Here is a 21,478-nt window from a genome sequence, read left to right on the forward strand (position 1 = left end):
GTTTCCAAGTTTTGAATAATTCTTCATAATCTTGGCCTATACATTGTGTTTTCAACTTGCTTTTTTTCATACTGTATACATCTACCCCATTTTTTTTAGTAGACAAAAAAGCTACATTAGTTTCAGGTATACAACTTAGTGATTTGACAAGTTTACATATTATGCTTTGTTCACAAGAATAGCTACCATCTAACACCATACCTCATTACTACAATATTACTGATTTATTTCCTATGCTGTGCCTCTTATTTCCACGACTTCTTCATTCCATAACTGGAAGCCTGTGTCTCCCTCTCCCCTTCACCCATTTGGCCCAATCCTCTACTCCCTTCCCTTCTGGCAACCATCAGTTTGTTCTCTGTATTTATGGGTTTAATTTTGCATTTTGTTTCTGCATTTTTAGGTTCCACTTATGAGTGAAATCATATGGTATTTGTTTTTCTTAGTGTAATTTATTTCACTTAGCATAACACCCTCTAGGCCCATCCATGTTGTCTCAAATGACACAATCTCATCCTTTTTATGGCTGCATATTCCATCTTATACAGACACACAACACACACACACACACACACACACACACACACCTATCTTATCCATTCATCTATTGTTGGATACTTAGGTTGCTTCCATATCTTGGCTATTGTAAATAATGCTATAATAAACATAGTGGTGCATACATCTTTTTAATGGCTGGACAGTATTCCAATTATAGAATTGACAGAATTTAATCATTTTCTTACAGATGGAAATTTAAGTTGTTACCAATTTTTCACTGTTACAAACAGTGCTGTAATGAACATTCCTGTACATATCTCTTTGCACAAGTGTGGCCAGGTTGCCATAGGAAAAATTCCTAGAGGTTAAAATTTGGAGGCAGAAAGTATGCCTGATTAATTTTGACATATATTGACAGATTGCCTTCCAAAAATTTGCACCAATATTGCACTCTCATGCCAGTAATGAGAACCAGTGTCTATTTATCTCCAATATCACTTAAATTCAATATCTGGGATTCACATTTGAGTCTTTCAGCATCTATAGAGCACTCTGAAATATCCATTTAGCTTTTCCTTGGCACAAAATGAGTTTAATAACTGTTTTAATAAATTAAAGGTTAGAACAATGCAAATTCACATGTACAACTCAGAGGGCTTGTCCCCAAAATGAATGATACAATGGTAACAGAGCTAATATGTGTCAATGTGCCTTGAATATAATACCGTGCTCTTCAGATGTTATTATCTCCATACATGAAAGTGTATTGTTTTCACATTTAGTTCCCTTAGCTCACACAGGTCAGCCTTGCTACTTCCCAGTTTCACATGGGAAAGTTTCACATGCTTTATTGTCAAGATTCATATCATACTTTCACTGAGCACACCAGAGGTTCTAAAGTCTGTGACTAAAGTGTATGACTAATGGTGCTAACCCTCCAAGAGAAAAGGCATAAGATTATGGACATGTGTAGCCCCCCTTAAGACAGTAATAAAGGCTAATAGCAAAAGTTTCAAAGAATGAGGATTCCCACTCTTGGGTAGGTAAATCTTTTGGAGGGCCCCAAGGCATCTGCTTTTATGCATACGGCTTTTCAGAAACAGAACTCCACAGGTTTTGTGGGGTTTTTTTTAAGATTTTATTTTTAAATAATCTCTACACCAAATGTGGGGCTCAAATTTACATCCCTGAGATCAAGAATTGCAACACTCCATGGACTGAGCCAGCCAGGCATCCCAGAACTCCACGGGTTTAGATGGAATGTCCTGGTGGGATGTTCTACCCTTCAGCTGCTCACACCACCTTTACCCTGGAAGTAGCAATCAACTCTGAAAGCTGATGAACATGACCTTGTGAGGTGTAGGCGGGAGCAGGCTAGCTGAGAGAGCACTGAATGTTGACTTAGGCTCTCAGGACTGTGACAGCTGAGGGAGGGGCATTATTCTTCAACATTCATATCCCCTGGCCTGCTTCAGAACTAGGAGTTAGCAAAAAAAAAAAAAAAAAAAAAAAAAAAAAAAAAAAAAGAACTAGGAGTTAGCTTCTCAGGAGGTGTAAGGACAATGTTGCTAAGAGGAAGTATAAGAGAGTAGGCTTCAGCACTCCCCTGCTGTGATTGGTTGTTTGAGGTGGTGGGGGTGAGGAGAGTCCTACAAACCTAAGTACGAATTGCTCCCTCCAGTTTTATTACCACAACAGGGTCTAGAAGGTTTAAGAACACACAGGAAACAAAATCCTGAAATTAGAAAGGAAATGGGTCCATCTACCACTATCCCTCACCCTACTCTCCCACTCCCTGTATATAACTACATGTAAACATAAATATAAGTACATATAAATACATGTGAACACATACTCAATTTCATTCCAGGCCTTTTAGGACTTGACCTTTTTCCTCTAGGGTAAGTTGAGTGATGCCTCTTGATTACGAGTGTTTGTAAGAATGCTTGAGATGAACCCAACGATAGCCCAGAAAATATTCCTGGAACCGCTAACATATTAAAATAATTCCACAAAGGACCTAAGAGGATTTAGAGGCTTGTGTCATGATTAAGAGTGGAAGCTCTGGAGCCTGAGTGCCTAAAACTGAATCCTGGCTCTGATATGACCTGTGGCTTTGGGCAGGTCACTTCCCTTTTCTAGGCCTTAGAATCTTCATCTGTAAAATGAAGGATTAATAGTACCAACCTCATGAGGGTTGTTTTGAGGACTGAATGAAAGAAATAGTGCATATAAAGCACCCATGCCAGATATACAGTAAATGCTTATAAATATTAGATATTATTTAATTCTCCTACAGTGCCTCACAGTTCTATGCCCCATAGCCTTCAAAGTATTTGTGGAACAAATGAAACTGACAACTATTAGTTTATTTAATACATTTCCTTAACAGGTCCATTTGCCCATACTTAGCCTACCGAATTTCCAATAATATGAAAAAAAGCTGTTGCTACATCAGCCTCTCTTTCCCCCAAACTTCATGGTTCTGCCTTCCATTTCCAAGACCCATTTGCTGGCCCCATCTCTGCCTCCTCTCCCACTAAGACTTGCCCCTACACAAGTACCCTGTGTCGCTTTAAGATTTCAAAGTGCAAAAAAGAGAGCAGTTAAAGAGGTGTATGCAGATAGGAGCACTTCCCTTGCCCTACCATCGTATTTTGAAATTTCTCCTTTTCCTGTGTATCTAGAATACTGCTGTGCAACAGGAAGGCCACCACCTAGAGGAGGTTTTGAGAGTTCATTTGCATAAGGTATGGCTAGACTCTCTTCTCCTAAGGAAAGGGCAGCAGGTTTTTCAGGTCCCAAGGTGCTCCATACCCCTCACCCTGAACTCCTTGCATTCCAGAGATATTAAGTCATGGAGGCTGGGGAGGCTATGTGGGGGGAAAAATACACCCGGTCTAGTGCCAAGGCACATGGTTTCTGCCCTGTGTATCTCCACTCTAGCTCTAATTGGCCTGCTTGGCTTGGTGTGTGTCACTGTGTTCTCATCACACCTGTACCTTAAGTAAGCTGATTCACATGCCTTTTACGGACTAAATTACAGTTCCACGCTGCTTCTGATTTTAATAGAAGGGCATATTAACCACTAGGGAGAAATTATTGCTTGAATTCCAAGAGACAGTGTGTTCTTCTGGAGGCCTAATAGATTCATTCAAATTCACCTTAAATTACATAGTCAGAAGACAAGAGTATGAGCTTTTTATGACATCAACCTAAGTCTCATCATCAAAGATAAAATGAGGGAGTTGGACTGGAAAAGAAAATATTCACTGCTCCAAAGCGAGTCACTTTACTCTTCCCCAAATCAATTATCCAATCCTTTTAGCCCCAAACAGCGGTTGAAGATGGGAAAACCCACACTAGACATACCAGGAAATAGGACCATTCTGGCTAAGAGCCCCGCTACTTAAAAAGAGGGAATACCTCTACCATAAAGTCATGACACTGGATAAGAGGAAGGGAAATGGCTAAAATTCTTAATGTGATCTCAAGAGTAATGTGATCTTTAGGTGGGCATCACATGGGAATGAGAAGCTTTAGGTCAGATTGTTCACAATTTCTCAAAACCTTGCAGTAGCAACAGTTGGTACATGCTACTAGGAATTCTCAAATACTGAGATACTGGGTCCCAGGTGGCAGTGGCCCTCCTAACCTCAATTTCTTGGTTACCTTAGAGGCATCTAGCTGACATTCCCATCAAAATACCCAACTGATATGAGATACATGAAAAAAGGAGATATGTATTCATCCACTGGGGGTATGAGAATGAGCAGAAGGTTGATAAACATTCCTTATTGCAAAATAAAATCCTGTAGGCAAAAACCAGTACCAATGATGAGTTAATGTAATCTCGTTTCCCTAGTAGTAGTAGTAGTAGTAGTAGTAGTAGTAGTAGCTGCCATCTAAACCCCAAACAGCATGAAGGTAATATTCCAGCTATTATTACCTTCTCCATCCCCTAAAAAAAACCCCAGCAAAATACTCAGAATAGTAGGAGATGCAAAGCAATCTTCATTTCTTCCTTACATTAAAAACATTTTTAATTACAGTTCAGCCTCTCTGCAATCTATATCAAGTAGTCAAATGCCAAGAGCACAGAAAAACCAGGTTGGAGGGAATTCCTGATAATGAGGCATGAAGTGAGAGATTTTCCTCAACCACTCCATTCCACAAGCTGGTGCCCATGCAGGTCCCTGAGAAAGAGTCATTCTGGCTTATGCCCTGAAGGAATCCTAGTCAGCACTCCCTCCTCAGAGTGTGCCTATGAAGGGCTGCTTGAAAAGAGAGGTCTTTGATGAAAGATCACTAGTAAAACCCTAATGGAAAGCTAACTTGTTTGGGGAGCAGCTCTTTTAATAGTGGGGGTTTTCTTCTTAAACCAGAGTTTCTCATTGGAATTAAAAAAAACAAAACAAAAAAACAAAAACAAAAACAAAAAACAACCAGCCATGCTTACAGTTACAATTCCACATTAACCAGCCAGGTTCCTGGGAGGTACCCATAACTAGCAAGTTGTCATACTCTCTAATCAGTCCAGATATGTTCTGGTGGAATTCTGGGCCTTCATCTCAGCCCTAGGAAAACTCAGTAATGCCTCAAGCAAATGAGCAGAGCTACAAGATCACACCCAGAGAGCTTAAGGTGCTTGGAGGTAAATTATCCCCTCGGGCAGCCACAGCTTCCCTGGGTGGGAGGGGGTGTTCACCATATCTCTGATCCTTCTTGGTATACAGTAGCTACCCCCTTTTCCAAACAGACCAATCTTAAGGACATAAAACCTATTTGGGAGCTGTTCTTTCTTCTTATAGGCTTACCAGAAAATTCAAGAAAATATCCTAGTGAGTACTCACCTAAGAGCCTCATCCTCTCCTTCAATTTCAAAGTTGCTCTTGGCAAACCCCAACCTATCCCCAAATACCCAGAAGATAGAATCAGACAATGCTTGGCCTTGCTTCAGCATCACAGGATGGCTCTGAGTTCTCAATCCTGCCCCGAGGGTGCTGGTGGCAGCAGACACAATGGAGGTAGTCCACTACGTTGTGGGTAAAGAGTGAGCGCAATGGGTGCAAGTACTGGAAGAAAAGGAGCATGAAGCCAATGGAAATCAGGTAAGCAATGATTAGCTGCAAAGCAATCAAGGAATGACAGTAATTCAATAACACTTTCACTCCACAGAACTTGAAAACCAAAACCATGATCACATTCTCTACCAATCTTAAGCTATAGTGCAGGCCCATATGTCCCCAGTTCTGACCTTTGTCAACAAGGTCCCTGTCTGCCAATTTCAACTGCAAAGCTGACCAGCAAGAGAAGTTGATGCCTGCATAGAGGACAGTAATGGAAATCAGCACCACCAGGGTGCCGACCCGGCTGAAATTTTTCTCAATGTTATTAGGCATCTGGGCACCACTCCTCCAGAACTTAACCCAGGGCTCAAAGAGGATGATCAGGAAGTTGAGCAATAAGAAGGGCACAGCTTTCAATTTCAAGGTGGCTGAGAAGAGCACCAGAATCACTAGGCGGGAAGTGATCTCCAATGTCCGCCAGATGGTGATGCAGAGGACTTCTAACGGCCCAAGGCGAATCTTGTATTCATCATACTTGATCTGGATAGCCAACATATTGCAGAGGGTAGCCCCATAGGTGACAGATATCAGGGAAAAGACCATTAGCACAGCTGTAAGAAAAAAAATAACAGAAAAAAAACAGATAATCAGACTATGTTAGCAAAGCTTGAACTCTGACCCAGAGGTCCAGAGAGATGATAGGTGAGACCTGCGGGGCCCAGTGAAGAGAAAATTCATGTATGAACACAGCTGTGTTAGCACAGAAAACAGCATGCACAGAAAAAAATGGAATTAGATAAACTAAAAATATATATATATTTGTGATAGGGATTATACCAGTTTTTTTTTAAAGCTTATTTTCTATGTTTCTGTTTTCTAAATTTCCCACAATTAACACACATTTTAACTTTAATAATCATATAAACATCCAAAATGAACCTTTTTTGTATATTTTTTATTGGAGTTCAATTTGCCAACATATAGCCTAACACCCAGTGCTCATCCCATCAGGTGCCCCCCTCAGTGCCCATCACCCAGTCACCCCAACCCCCCGCCCACCTTCCTTTCCACTACCCCTTGTTCGTTTCCCAGAGTTAGGTGTCTCTCATGTTCTGTCACCCTCACCAATATTTCCCACTCATTTTTCTCTCCTTTCCCCTTTATTCCTTTCCACTATTTTAAGAAGAGTGGATCTCAGAACTAATGTTGAGAGGTCACTAACACAGAAAGAACACATATAAAGAGATAAGGCAGCACCCACTTGATGAAATAGGCTTCTGAGCAAACAATGAAGGAGGCAGAAGGAATTCTGAAAAAATCCAGTCCTAGGAAATTCATAGGTAACGCCTTTGGTTACAGAAGTCCTTCTTGACAAACATTATATGGTCTCATTCATTTGGGGAATATAAAAAATAGTGAAAGGGAATAAAGGGGAAAGGAGAAAAAATGAGTGGGAAATATCAGAGAGGGAGATAGAACATGAGAGACTCCTAACTCTGGGAAACGAACAAGGGGTGGTAGAAAGGGAGGTGGGCGGGGGGTGGGGGTGACTGGGTGACGGGCACTGAGGGGGGGCACTTGATGGGATGAGCACTGGGTGTTATTCTATATGTTGGCAAATTGAACACCAATAAAATAGATAGATGATGATAGATAGATAGATAGATAGATAGATAGATAGATAGATAGATAGATAAAGAAATCCCTTCTTTTGGGACACCTGGGTGGCTCAGTGCTTGAGCGTCAGCCTTCGGCTCAGGTCGTGATCCTGGAGTGCTGGGATTGAGTCCCACATCGGGCTTCCTGCAGGGAGCCTGCTTCTCCCTCTGCCTGTGTCTCTACCTCTCTCTCTCTGTGTGTGTCTTTCATAAATAAATAAATAAAATCTTTAAAAAGTCCCTTCTTTGACATGTATCTTCTTTAAGAAATTAATCTTGTATGTATGTCAGGAATGTGTCAGAATGTATACTGAAAATTCCATGAAGGCAGAAAGGACCATGTCTATTTTGTTCACTGCTGTATCCCCAGAGCCAAACACACTGCCTGGAATATAATAGGTGATCCATAAATGTTTGTGGAATTAATGAGGAATTCTGAGTTTACAGAGGCAGCATAAAATATCTACAATTAAAAGCCCTCAGTTCAGCTCTGTGAAAGCTGTGTGAAAGTCACTGAATATCTATGTGCTTTAATTCCCCAATTCACTGAGATCTCTAGAATTGCTTGCATTAATCATCGCAATATCAATTTATCACCCAGCTGCTTTGGTATATTTTAGGAATCTCCAAACTTCTACCAGAGTTGTTTAAAAAAAATGTTTAGGGGTACCTGGGTGGCTCAATGATTGAACATCTGCCCTTGGCTCAGGTTGTGATCCCAGGGTACTGGGATCGAGTCCCACATCAGGATCCCTACAGGGAGCCTGCTTCTCCCTTTGCCTACGTCTCTGCCTCTGTGTCTCTCATGAATAAATAAATACAAATAAAGTTTTAAGAAATAATAAAACAAATTAATATTAATTTACAAAAATTTTACACCCTACTTCATAGCCCATAACATCCATACCACTGTATAGAGTTTGGTCCCTGGAGGGTCAGTGTGCTCTATAACTTGCTACATTGAATCTCAACTATAGATCACACAGTGTCCCTTTCCTTTTATTCCTTTGTATCAAAGAATACCAATTACTAAAAAAGTGAGAGAGGCCTAAGGGGTAAATCATCCAAAAAAAAAAAAAGCTGGAACTTTGTGTTCCCATAAAAATACTAGCTCCAGGGAACTGGAGCCATAGAGATGTCAACTTAATCTGCAAGGAAAGTGAAGACTTCCCCATGGAAACCCAAAAAGCAGCACAGCTTTGCTTCCAAGATCCTTTTCAGCTCTAAGTAGAGTCTTGGAATCTCAAAGACTGGAATGAGAGACTCTCTTGAACTGTTTACTCTTAGCCTGATGTTTATTTATTATTTTTCCATGTTTATTGAGATATAATTGATGTATAATGTTGTATTAGTTTAAGGTGTACAACTTAATGATTTGATACACTCTTAGCTTTATAAACCACTGTTAGTCCCATCCTTAAGTGCTGACGCTTGTAGTTGGGAACATCAGAGGGTATATACATTTAGCCACATGTGGTGATGCTTTCCCTTGAATTAGAACTTATTTATTGGGCAGCCCTGGTGGCGCAGCAGTTTAGCGCCGCCTGCAGCCTGGGGTGTGATCCTGGAGATCCAGGATCAAGTCCCACATCGGGTTCCTTGCATGGAGCCTGCTTCTCCCTCTGCCTGTGTCTCTGCCTCTCTCTCTCTCTCTGTGTGTCTCTCATGAATAAATAAATAAAATCTTAAAAAAAATTTCCTTTAAAAAAAAGAACTTATTTATTGATAGTAGTGTAATAAAAGAAAGCCTGATGCAATAAATGTAAAAACACCTTCCATCTGTCTCCCTACAAATAGATTCATGTCATAAGAGATCATAATGCTGTTAGTGAATTTGCTCATCTAGACTGATCCAGATGGTCTCCAAGAGAAAAAGCGATTAGAAAAGAGGTAGCAAGGAGAAAGAAGAGTGGATGAAAATGAAGAAACCTAACCCAGAAAATCACTTACAAGACTTTGAGATGGTACTCTCAGGAAGTTTTTAATAGGAGAAATTGCCAAAGAACTAAAAACAAGGCCTTGGAAAAGGTTTCCCTTACATCCTTTGTATGGTGATATAGTTAGAAACATGGGCTCTGCAGGCAGACCTCTTGGATTCCAATCCAATCTTGCCATCTATTACTTCTCAGTGCCTCTATTTCCTCATTTGCTAAAAAGGGGATAATAATTACATCACAGGGTTCTTGTAAAGATTAAGTGAAATAATTACATGCAAGGGACTTAGAGAAATGTTCAGAACATAGCAAATGCTATCTGCTAGCTCCTATCATCATCATCATTCGCTATTTCCAAAAGTGTAGTACATGCATTCCTCCTACTTAGACACTACCCTGACACTTAGGAAGTCAGGTGATTTAAAAACTAATAGAACAGGGATGCCGGGGTGGCTCAGTGGTTGAGCATCTGCCTTTGGCTCAGGTTGTGATCCTGGGGTCCTGGGATCGAGCCCCACATCAAGTTCCCCACAGGGAGCCTGCCTCTCCCTCTGCCTATGTCTTTGCCCCTGTGTCTCTCATGAATAAATAAATTCTTTAAAAAATAAAATAAAAACTAATAGAATACCTAGAAATAAGCCTTACAAAAATGTGCAAGACCTTTAGCAAGAAAACTATACGACTTTACTGAAGTACATTTCATGAAATATTTATGTACTTCAATAAAGTTGTATAGTTTCCTTGTTCCAGGCCTTGCACATTTATGACATAAATTATGGGGATAGTTCATGGATGTAGACTTATCTCCAGACCCATCAAGCTGGATATGTTAAATAGGTAGAGGTTTTTGTCAATTATACTTCAATAAAATGATGTAAAAATATTTAAAGAAACGGAGAGAGATGTCATCTTGTAATATGAAGCTGATTGGTCCTACAAAGATACACATTCCCTCCGAAATAACCTAAGTAATTTAATGCATTACCAATACACAATCTCAGTGGTTTTTTTTTTCTTTTTTTGTTGTTACCCTTTTGCCTTGTTTTGTATTTTGGCAGGGGAATTGACAAACTGATTGTGGAAATGCATCTATTTGGAAGATGAACCTAAACTGCCCTATCAGATAGGAGCTGTGAAAGGCCTTTGTAAGAAGTTCACAAGATCTAAAAGCAATAAAGAACTTAAGCACATAAAAATTTAATACTTCAGAAAGCCAGAAGATAAAATTATCTTGTGTATCTTATATATGGTATGTTCCACATGTGTTCATGCACATTTAAAATGTATACACATACAAAACATACAAATGTATACATACACACTTATCTACAGCAGAGAAAGGATTAATACCAGAAGAAAATAGCTCTTACAAATTAATAAAAGACAACCCACTACAAATAAGCACTTTAAAGAACAAAATATCTAAACATGAAAAGATGTTCAGCTGTCTTCACAATTAAAAACAAATTATTTAAGTAATCAGTTATAATTATACAACTAAATAATATTTAGCTTAATATACAAAGAAAAAGGATATTCATACCCTTAGGAATATAAATTCATACAACCTTTTGGGAGGGCTATTTGCAGTACTGATAAAATTCCAAACATGCATATCCTTTCACCCAGCACTTCTATTGCTAAGAATTTAGCTACAAAGTCTCATTCTAGTACACAGATACTTAGAAAGATGTTCACTGGAGCATAGTTTGTAATTAGAAAAAACTTTTTTGAAGGGGAAAATCAGAAACAAATTTTAATCCTACCAATAGAAGATTGGAGAAATAAGAAAGAATGGTCCAGTTCATATAAGGAAAATATATATTATATATTTATCATTTATTATTATGAAGTATGCATATATAAATAACCATTGAATAAAGATATATTGGCATACTTTTGAAAAAGACATGTTGAATACAATGTTTTTTTTAAAGATTTTATTCATTTATTCATGAGAGACACACACACAGAGAGAGGCAGAGACACAGGCAGAGGGAGAAGCAGTCCCCACGCAGGGAGCCCGATGCGGGACTCGATCCCGGGTCCCCAGGATCACACCCTGGGCTGAAGGCAGACGCCAAACCACTGAGCCACCCGGGCTGCCCGAACACAATGTTTAATACAGCCCTTTCTTACAAAAATACATAATACATAATAAATATATATTGTATGTATGTTTACATAGTCAAAAAAGTCTGGAAGGATATACACTGAATAGTTAATAGAGATTACTTTTGGGGAGTAAAATTACATCTCCTATTTAATATACATTCTGTGTGGTTTTGAATCTTTGCCATAACCATGTCTGATTTTTAAAATTAAAAAAATAATGGCCAAAAATAGAAATACATGATCATAACAAACATTTTAAACCATAGAAAGTTCGAACCATACAGAAGGGTATAAGGTAAAAGGCAAAAGTCTACAGACTTCTCATCTTCACTCCCCAGAGGTAAATAGTTTCTGATATATCTTTCCAGAAATTTTCGATACGAATACAATTCCTCGTAGGCCAAATGGCTTGTGCATGCATTACTTTTGTAAAGTATACATATTTTAATTAGATACTTTGATGACCTTCAAAATTCTCAGGAGGAAAAGCATCAACATTTCCCTTTCTCTTCACATCACTGTCAATTCTAGGTAGGTAAAAAAGCTTTAAGACCAACAGAATGTCATGAACAATTCTTAGCGGAGGAAAAGAGCAAAGGGCACAAATTCCCTCCTTATATTCATTTGCAACATGGGGCTTTGCAAGCAGCTGTGTACCCACAGCTGTATCAGCTCCAGCCCAAGCAGATGAGGCTAATCTTGAGCTGTTAAAACTCATTAACCGTACTTTATCTTGACTTTGAAAACATGACTCACATTTTCTCCTCTCTTAGAGGTCTTACTCATCCAAGGATCCGTCTTTTACAAGTGGGAACTTAAGACTGTGACCTCTTGGGTAACTTCCCTCAACAATCACACAGAAGATCAGAATTGGGGGGATCCCTGGGTGGCTCAGCGGTTTAGCGCCTGCCTTTGGCCCAGGGCGCGCGATCCTGGAGTCCCAGGATCGAGTCCCGCGTCCGGCTCCCTGCATGGAGCCTGCTTCTCCCTCCTCCTGTGTCTCTGCCTCTCTCTCTGACTGTCATAAATAAATAAATCTTTAAAAAAAAAAAAGATCAGAATTGGGACCAAACCTCATTCTCATTGGTATTCATTCCCTATTCACCCTATTTCTTTCTCCCCCCTGGAGAGAAGTGATTAAACCAGTGGTTCCCAAACGTGGCTGATCAGAATCAACTGGGGGTATTTTAAAATAATAATAAAAATACAGATTCCTGGCCTCCCCACACTCAGACTGAGTGAGGTCTGAGTAGGAGATGTAAGTTTTTAAAAAGGAGCTTTCACCCAGTAATAGGTTTTCTCATGATCAGTAATATTTGGGAACCTCTTATTAAAAGATGACCATCCTTACACCAAAACAAATGGAAAGTCCTCAGGATAATTTAAACACTCTGGTCTAGGGAAAATGTCCTACTGACTGAAGGTATTACCATCTTCTCTGGGCCCAGAAAGGCTCATCTGTGGCAGTTTTGGTCTTAAATAGCTTACCCCAGTTAAGAAATGTGGCAGGCCTAAGATGTCTGGCTCCCCTAGTTCTTTATCTACCAGCACTGTCCAAAGGTTCTGTAATACCATGCTGCCCAGTACAGTAACCACTCACCACACACAGCTATTGAACTCTTGAAATGTGGCTTGTATGACTAAGGAAGTAAATATTTTAAAGATTTTATTTATTTGCGAGAGATAGAGCACAAGGTGGGGGGAGCAGCAGAGGGAGAGGGAGAAGCAAGCTCCTTGGTGAGCAGGGAGCCCAACATTGAGCTTGATCGCAGGACCCTGAGATCATGACCTGAGCCGAAGGCAGACACTTAACCGACTGAGCCACCCAGGGACCCTAGAAGTAAATTTTTTATTTCATGTTTCATTTTAATTTAAATAGCCACATGAAGCTGGTGACCAGTGTATTGGACAGCTCAGGTCTGGATTTCTAAGACCTTTGATTTAAATGGAGCCCTCCCCCCTCCTGACCCACTCACCTCTACCCAGGGGGACCTCTGCAGAGATCAGAGTCACATAGAGCTGATAGGTCAGCTGGGGCACTGAGCCCAGGAAGGCTTGGATCTGTGACATACGCTTGTAGGCATTGCGGTGCATGGCCAGGGTCCGGATGGAGTGGCCCACCTCCCATTCTATCAGCACCTCCTCGCCATTTATTAGCATCTTCTTTCGGGTGAGGCTGACATAGGGCTCCTCCTGCCCCTCTTTCTTCCACAGTGTGAGGTACTTAATCATGGCCTCCAAACATCTGCAGAAATAAAGCATCATGGGTACTTAACTAAAGCTGTCCTGGGAAAGAAGGTTGGGGAAGGGGGGGATAATAATACAATTCAGGGAGTTTGTGCTACTTTTTGCCATTCCTTAATTCCCATTCTACTCATTTCTTGTAAGTCAAAGAGATAGTTATGTCTGCTATAAGTTACTTGAGTCTAAATCCTTTTTTGTTTGGTCGGTCATCTACTGACCTGAGAACACCATTTCATAGTGTTACTTGGAGGATTTAAGGAATTTGCTTGGTCTCCTTAAGAATAAGCCTATGGTAGAAAAGCACCTTGAACACAAAGACATTAAATAATGTGTTGAGAGAAAATGATGAAGGTTCTTAAAGGCCCTGGTTTTCATAACACCTCAAGTTCCTGAGGTAAAGCAATCTGTATGCAAAGCATTTAGCTCTATACTTGGGGCTTTTGAGTTCTGCTTTTTTCAGGACAAAGCCCACAACTATAATTGTCTTGCCAAAAAGTCTTGGACGGGATCTAGAAAAAACCTCACATCTATACAGTAATGCCATTCAATAACAAAGGTACTTAAAGACTTGACAACTCAGAACTGAATGTGCTACATACCTAGGGAATATCAAAAGATCTCTCTAAAAGTTGTTTTGGAGACCTCTTGACCTATTTGGGGCCAACAGCCTTTTAAACTTCTTTCTTTACAAAGAGGAAAACATCTTTACCAACCTTGAAATAGTGATAAGACCACATTTCTTGCTGTATCCTTCCCATCTCTCCCATATAAATCAGAAGTCTTTAAGCAGTTCTGATGTGGTGAATAGAAGAGAAGCAACTAGAACATCTTGTTTTGGAACACCTGAGTTACCACTTCCTCCACTCACCCTGACATGAATGGAAACTGTGGACTATTATAATAAGTAAAAACAGTTGTGGTGAAAATTAAGCCATCTTTCCTGACTGAGGGTATGGGTTGTATTTATCTTGCCCACCATCCTTATCATATGGTGAGTATTTGATAAATATTTTCTGAGTAAATGAAAGAGTAAAAAGGAAGAATACAGGGTGAGAAATGATGGGAGGAGAGGATAATAATAATGGCAATGTAATTTAATGGAAAAATAGGCTAAAGACAAGCTCAGAGATTTATATGCTTCCTAGGCCTTTGGTTCTGAGGTTTGGAACATGTGCTGCCTGCTATTCTCCACAGGATCCCTTTGAGAGTGGGGCATATGTGCCAGTCTAAAGCATGCAGCTTCCTCCTAGAAAGTGGATGTTTCAAACTCTAAAACCTGGGAGAGGAAAAGGTGGAAGGAGGAGAGAACACAGAAGAAAAAAGCTAAGTGCATTTCCAACAAAATATTTTAGATTTTAACCTGGGCCCATCAGCGCTATTGCTAAATAAAATACTGGGGGAGGTAGTGGCAGGAAGAATTCTGTTTATGCTTCTAAAGGCTATTTAGTGATTTAAGTAAGAGTGTTTGACTTGGTTATAAGCTTTAGTAAGTTAGGGTACATTTTGGGGATCCCTGGGTGGCTCAGCGGTTTAGCACCTGCCTTTGGCCCAGGGGTGATCCTGGAGTCCTGGGATCGAGTCCCGCGTCGGGCTCCCGGCATGGAGCCTGCTTCTCCCTCTGCCTGTGTCTCTGCCTCTCTCTCTCTCTATGTCTATCATGAATGAATGAATGAATGAATGAATGAATGAATGAATAAATAAATAAATAAATCAATCTTAAAAAAAAAGTTAGGGTACATTTTCATTTTCGGAAGTGTCTTTGTATCTCATATCAGGGAGCCAGGCCCTCCAAACATCTTCATGTAGCTAATAGTACTGATTAAGTTCCTTCCTCTCTAAAAAGTAATTTGCCTTGAACATAAGCATATCAAGGATATAATTTATGAGCTTTTAATTATTTCTTCCCTGCTGTCAGGTTAGCTATTATAAATGCTTTCCAATCATTTCTAGTGGAAGCTAAACAACAAAAATGAAATATAGTTCTCATTATTCCATATGATGGGTCCAAATCAAAGATGGCTCGAGAGGCCACAAAGCAAAGGAAGTCTAAACTCTGGATTGGGGCAGTACATGCTGAAATTTGCATCTTGAGAGTGTTTGATCTGTTAACTCAACAGACCACCTTTGAAAAAGGAGAGAAGAATGGTTTCCTTGTTCCTCTGATGCCATCTCTAAATTTGTTTTTTGTTTTTTTCCAGAGACAGAGCAGAAGCATGCACATGCACTCAGTGGGGAGGGGTAAAGAGGGAAAGGGTGAGAGAGGGAGAATCTTGAGCAGGCTCCACACCCAGCACAGAAACCCACTCGGGTTCCATCTCAGGACTCTGACCTGAGCTGAAATCATGAGTTGGACACTTAACCAACTGAGCCACCCAGGAACACTAATGTTTCTAAATTTCTTGGTTCCAAGTTCAAGATGAGGTCTTTCTTTTTTTTTTTTTCTTTTTTCTTTTTTTTTTTTTTTTTGAGGTCTTTCTTTTACAGCTTAACTTCAAAGATTTAGAATTGGAAAGAACTTTTAGATTACTTGGTCCAAATGTTGCATATAGGCCAGCTGAGTCACATCTGACCAACAGCTGAGTCACATCTGACCAACAGCTGTGGTTTGTTTGGTCCAAGTTGTGTTATTTAATTAGTCAAGTTGCCAAAATTTTAAATGATATATCATATCAAATCTTGTCTTGGAAGCTTCTGTTGAAAAGTTGGGGAATCTGGCAATACTGGGTCTGAGTTCCAAGAGTGACACAATGGGCTGGAACTGTAGAGTAGTTGCCTCCTTTAGGCAAATCATGCAGACTCTAGCTTACCACACTGTTCACTACTCTCCATCATTTCTCTAACACTGAGACTTAATTTTCATTTATCATCACACATGAAGCTACTGGTTTTCTCATACTTGGCCCGCTTCACTCATTTATGAGACCTGCCTGGCCGCTGTAAGCGTTTGCGTTTGAGTTGAGACCCATGAGCTGGCCCAACCCACTTATCATACAGATGAAGAAACTAGGGCCCAAGACATCTTCATAGATTTCACCAAAGCCCAGCAACTAGTCAATGACAGAGGGAGGACTAGACTCCAGGCCACTGGAATTCCAGGCTGTTTTTGCTGATATCCCATATTTTCTCCAATGGAGCCTACTCAATCCCTCCTTGTTTGAACACTTATTGATTTAAAAAATTTTAAGGCAGGGGAGTTCTGTCCTCAAATAACCAGTTTCAGACTGTGGTTATTTCTCTAAGGAATAAATATTACCCCATTGCAATTACAACATCAACACTCTGACACATATTCTTCAGCTGACTGCAGGTGCATCTGCCTCTCTTGCAATGAAGACAAACTTGGTCCATTCCTTCCTCCTGACTTTGTAAGTTTTGCAACATCTCCCTAACTTGAAAATCCCACAGTGTCCAGATAAGACCGCTGACACAGATGCCTGTCTCCCTAAGATAAGGCACATTCTCATCCTTTCAAGGCAATCTGAATGGAAAGAACTGATATTTAATTACAGTGTGCTACAGCATCCAGATGGAGAGATGGACTATCTTCCTTTGCCCCCTCTAACCTTGTACCTTTATTGCAGAAAGATACAAAGAGATAAACAGGAGACTGATGAACCAAAAGAAGAAAATGAACTACGATGGATTGAGGTACTGAATGACCACAAATAGCTTAAAATACTTTCCAGATGTCAAAGAACTCTGGAAAATTTGAAAATGGCACCACCACCAGCCCAAGCAGCTCAGTGTAAAGAAACCAAATGTGAGATCCAATTAATAGAGTGTCCAAAAGACAGGATCAAAATAACACACTCTGAAGTTATGTCCTGTTTACACAAGTTCACCACATAAGCTGGTCCTATAGCAATTTTCACAACTCGAATCCAAATAGCAAACATTGAGTAATGAAGGCATATCAATGGTACCATATATGGTTTTAGAACACAAGTACATGCCACATGTTCACTCTGGTGGCAATAAATATTTAAGATAAGATTTTTTTGGATGGTAGGCAAGTAAGCCCAAGAGTGGGAGGGAATGGGAGAATTGATTAGAGACACATTATCAGTCTTGTAAATATTAGCTTCATCTTTCTCTGCACAAACCGTGGGGGGGGGGGGTGAAGTAGAAATTAAAAATTGCTCACCTGATAACAGGTCCCAAGAGGATTAGATGCATAAACAATGAAAGCGGCTTGTCTTTGGCCAGATCTCTGTGAACAAAAATCAGGGTCAACTGGACCATAATGGATGAAAACATAAAGAAGGATAAGGTGTATGTCATCCAGTAGGTTTCACTATTCTTTCGATAGACTCTAACCATGTACAAGGCAGATGCAGCCTCCCCACAGTACAAAAAGGTGGAGAAGAGGATGCCAAATGGAAAGGTAAATCGGGGGTTGGCCCCACGGATGACATCTTCCTCCAGAGATGAAATTGGATCCACGTTAGGCTCCTCCGGAATTTCATAAACTCGGTCCATTGTCGAGGTTCTGAGTGCTTGAGTCTGGTCTTCAGGGCAACCCCCACCCACCCCCAAGAGAACCCTATAGCCACTGCAGTCCAAGTATTGGTGAAGACAGCTGTCAAGTACAATTCCAGAACGGAGATCTGCTAGTTAGAGCAGGAGACCCCCTCTTTCTAGTTTCCAGTTACACTTGTTGGAGTATGGGATGGGGAGCCCAGGAGTACCACTTTGAACTTGACTCTTCATTGGCCCAGGATTCCAATCGTCAATATACGTGCTGTGAAACCTGGACAGGGCCAAAGCAAGCATTTTAGCGCTCGGTCTGGAGTCCAGTTTCAGGCACGAGAAAGGTTGGACACAGCTGTTTCCTTGGCCGCTTCCCCTTTCGCAGGATGCCCACCCCCCCGCCGCAAGAAGGGGGTTAGCCCCTCTACCCGGGCACCAACACTCAGCAGCACCTTCCGAGGAGTCCTGACCACGATGCCCTCTCACCCCTGCCGAAAACTGAACTAGGGCAGAAGAGGGGGTGGAGCCTGAGCGTCCCTTCGGGGGCTCATTCCGGTGCCTAGGTCCCCTAGCTGTCGTTAGGCTGTGGCTGCGAGCTCGCCGGCTCGCCGCTGCTCCCTCCGCGCCCACGCAGAGGCGCGGGTTCTCGAGCCGGCGGCTTGGATTCCCCAAGCTCCGCCCGCACCGCAGCCGCCGGCCGGGGGCAGGAGCCAAGGCACAGCCCCGGCCGGGAGCGCGCGCCCGCGCGTTACGGAGCCAGAGAAAGCTAGAGGGGCTTGTTTTCCACAGAGAAACTTTGCTAGCGAGAAGCACGACGTGTGGGGCGCCAGCCCGGGAGGGCAAAGGCAGACGTCGTCTGCTGCTGGGGTCCTCCCCGGCCTGCAGTTCCAGCTGCGAGAGAGGTCGGGCGGCTTCAGGAACTAAGGCACTGATGACCGGGGCGGGCGAGAGGGGAGGGACGGCTGGGGCCAAACAAACCCAGCCTGCGGGTTCCAAGGCTGGCAGCCCCAAGATGCTCCGTGGGGGCGGCGGGGGGGCGCCACACAAAGAAGCTTGGGCTAGCCTCCGGAATGGCTTCTCACCACGACCCCAGGATCCCGGAGGAAGCCACAGCTTTCCTCTTCCCCCAAAGAAGCAGACGCCCACTTGTACCCCGCCCTCCTGAGCGAGCTAGCTGGCACCCTTGCTCAACCCACGCGGTTAGGCAGGTATGTCTCCCTCGGCCTCAGGGTTGAACTTACCTAGGTCCTATTGCCCTCCAGATAATTACCAGGGCGGGGGGGGTGGGGGGGGGAGGAGACCTGAGAGGCAATTGGGCCATAGTTTCCTTTCCAAACAAGACTGTATTCAGCAGAGGTAAGATAGAAAAGGATGCGGGGCACGGAGTGTCAAGATTCAAGGTCAGCACTGAAGGCTCTTATTATATACCTTGATTTCCCCACTTGCAAAATGAGGCCAGGATAGGAACTTTAGAGTGAACTTCCAGGTCTTTGGCTGGAAGGTTCAGAAGAGGTGCCAAATTCTAAATAGCCTGGAGAGAAGCCAAGAGAGCTGTTAGTAAAAACTGAGAGGGATAACTTAAAGAGCTCAGAAAATTGCCAGGATTCTTAAGATCAATCCTCCCCCACCTCACTGAGCTTTTGTTTTCATGCCTTCATTTGCATAATTCTAACCCCCAGAGAAAAAGAGAAAACATCTGCCTCCTGGTAATAATATAAATGTAGCAGAGCTTGTGCCAATCTCCTTTTGCTGCAGGAAGTCAGTAAAAAGAATCTATGTGATGAGTGGCCAACCAGCAGCCTGCAAAATGACGGCCTGGAGAAAGACTTAGGCTTGCTGTTGTGTTGATTTTTCGGATTCCAGCAATTGCTGCCTCCTTTCCCCATGGCTGATGCAGTGACAAATCAACTTCCAAACATTCTTGCCTTTAAAGCAGGCACACTATCTCAATCTGCACCCGGGCTAGTAGCTGCATTAGCAGGCTTATCCTTCCTTTCCTTTTCACAAGGCAGGTCAACACTGTCTGAGAACACTTCACACAATGGTGTTAATTGGTTGGGGCTTTCAGCTAGCACAGGGTTCTCCACCAACAGTGGAGAACTTCTCAGGGCTTCTTAGGAACCTGTTCTCAAGATGGATCTCAAGTAGCCGACTCGGTTTGCTGAGCTAGGATAAGTTGGTTACCCTAGCATGGGAGAATGAAGCTAAGAAGAACGTAGAATCCCAATTCTTTTAGCCTTTCTTCCCTTCCCTTTCTGCCCTCGGCACTCCCCAGATACACAAATCTATCTACAAGGCCTTCCTACTTTGTTCCTAAACGGCTCCCTCTGGATGCCATTCATTAAAGGCTTTCTATGATCACCACACTACTTCCCTCTCTAACTTCATCATCTGCATTAGCCCACCACGCACCCTTTGCTCCAGTCCAGCAAACTTTCTCATTAGTTATACTGGCCTTGTGCACTTCCACCTCTGTGCCTTGTGGAGGTCATTTACAGTGTCCTTCACTCTTTTTCCATTAGTCCAAACCCTAACCTTCCTTCAAGGGTCAGCTCAAGCACTACCTATTCCAAGAACCCTTCTTTCACCTCCCCAACCCTTGTCTTTGTGCTACTGGCACACGCTCTCACAGAAGTGTAGACTCAGGGAGGGATGTTCAATTAATGTTTACTGTGGTTCTTGTTGATGACAGTAATGATTAAAAAATGGTGACAGTGATGAAGCTTCCTCCCCCACACTTCCTCCAGGAAGCTATGCAAGACTCAGGCACACTCATCTCTAGAAAAGCTATAGCCACTGTAGCTGGGGCATAAAGTCCTTTGGGACACCCACCTCCTCAGTCAATCATTCAGCTCACAGAGGATGCCAGCCCACATGGTATGTCCCTTCTCAGAGCTCCTACGGCACGTGTTTATTTTTTTTGTCAATACCATAATTTAGCACCAAATTACAAACTCTCTCAAGTGTATTACCTTTTCTTCCACAGCTACATTACCTACCACGAGCTCCTTAAAGGCAGATCCCCTACCGTTAACACTTTTTTTTGAACTCCCCCATGGCTGATACATACCTGTAACTTTCCTGCCATCTGATCCCCCTCACCTACCAGCTTCTCTGTTTTCAGCCCTAGGACTCTCTGGCGCTTTAGGTCACTAAATCCTGTGGTCTCTTATTTCCCTGTTCCTTTTGCCCTGCTGGGAGAAACCAAGAATTTGCCTTGTTTCTGTCCAACTCTCTTTCCTCTTTCAGGCAATCTTGAGGCTTCAGCCCTTGACTCGTCTTAGTAGAGACACTGGAAATGTTGACAGTTGTGAGACCACTGAAGCTCTAGGAACCCTTTCCTCATTAAGACCACTCAGCTCCCAGGGTGCCAGGGTGGGTCAGTCGGTTAAGTGTCTGACTCTTGAAATCGGCTCAGGTCATGATCTCAGGGTCTTGAGATCAAGTCCTGAGTTGGGCTCTGCTCGAGTTCTCTCTCTCCCTCTGACCT

The 21,478-nt window shown here is 42.1% G+C and overlaps 1 protein-coding gene across 1 annotated transcript; it reads right to left on the reverse strand.

Annotated features, from left to right (window-relative positions):
* Positions 1 to 703: 703 nt before the first annotated feature.
* Positions 704 to 18,008, reverse strand: XKRX (XK related X-linked). Its single transcript, XM_025431722.3, has 3 exons — positions 17,663 to 18,008; positions 13,251 to 13,519; positions 704 to 6,178 (listed from the first exon to the last, which is right to left on the reverse strand). Exons 1-3 carry the CDS (start codon positions 17,995 to 17,997, stop codon positions 5,433 to 5,435), a joined length of 1,350 nt encoding a protein of 449 aa, XP_025287507.1. The 5' UTR covers positions 17,998 to 18,008; the 3' UTR covers positions 704 to 5,432.
* Between the last annotated feature and the right edge of the window lie 3,470 nt (positions 18,009 to 21,478).

Source organism: Canis lupus, chromosome X, assembly GCF_003254725.2.
Source record: "Canis lupus dingo isolate Sandy chromosome X, ASM325472v2, whole genome shotgun sequence".
Classification (NCBI taxonomy): Eukaryota; Metazoa; Chordata; class Mammalia; order Carnivora; family Canidae; genus Canis; species Canis lupus.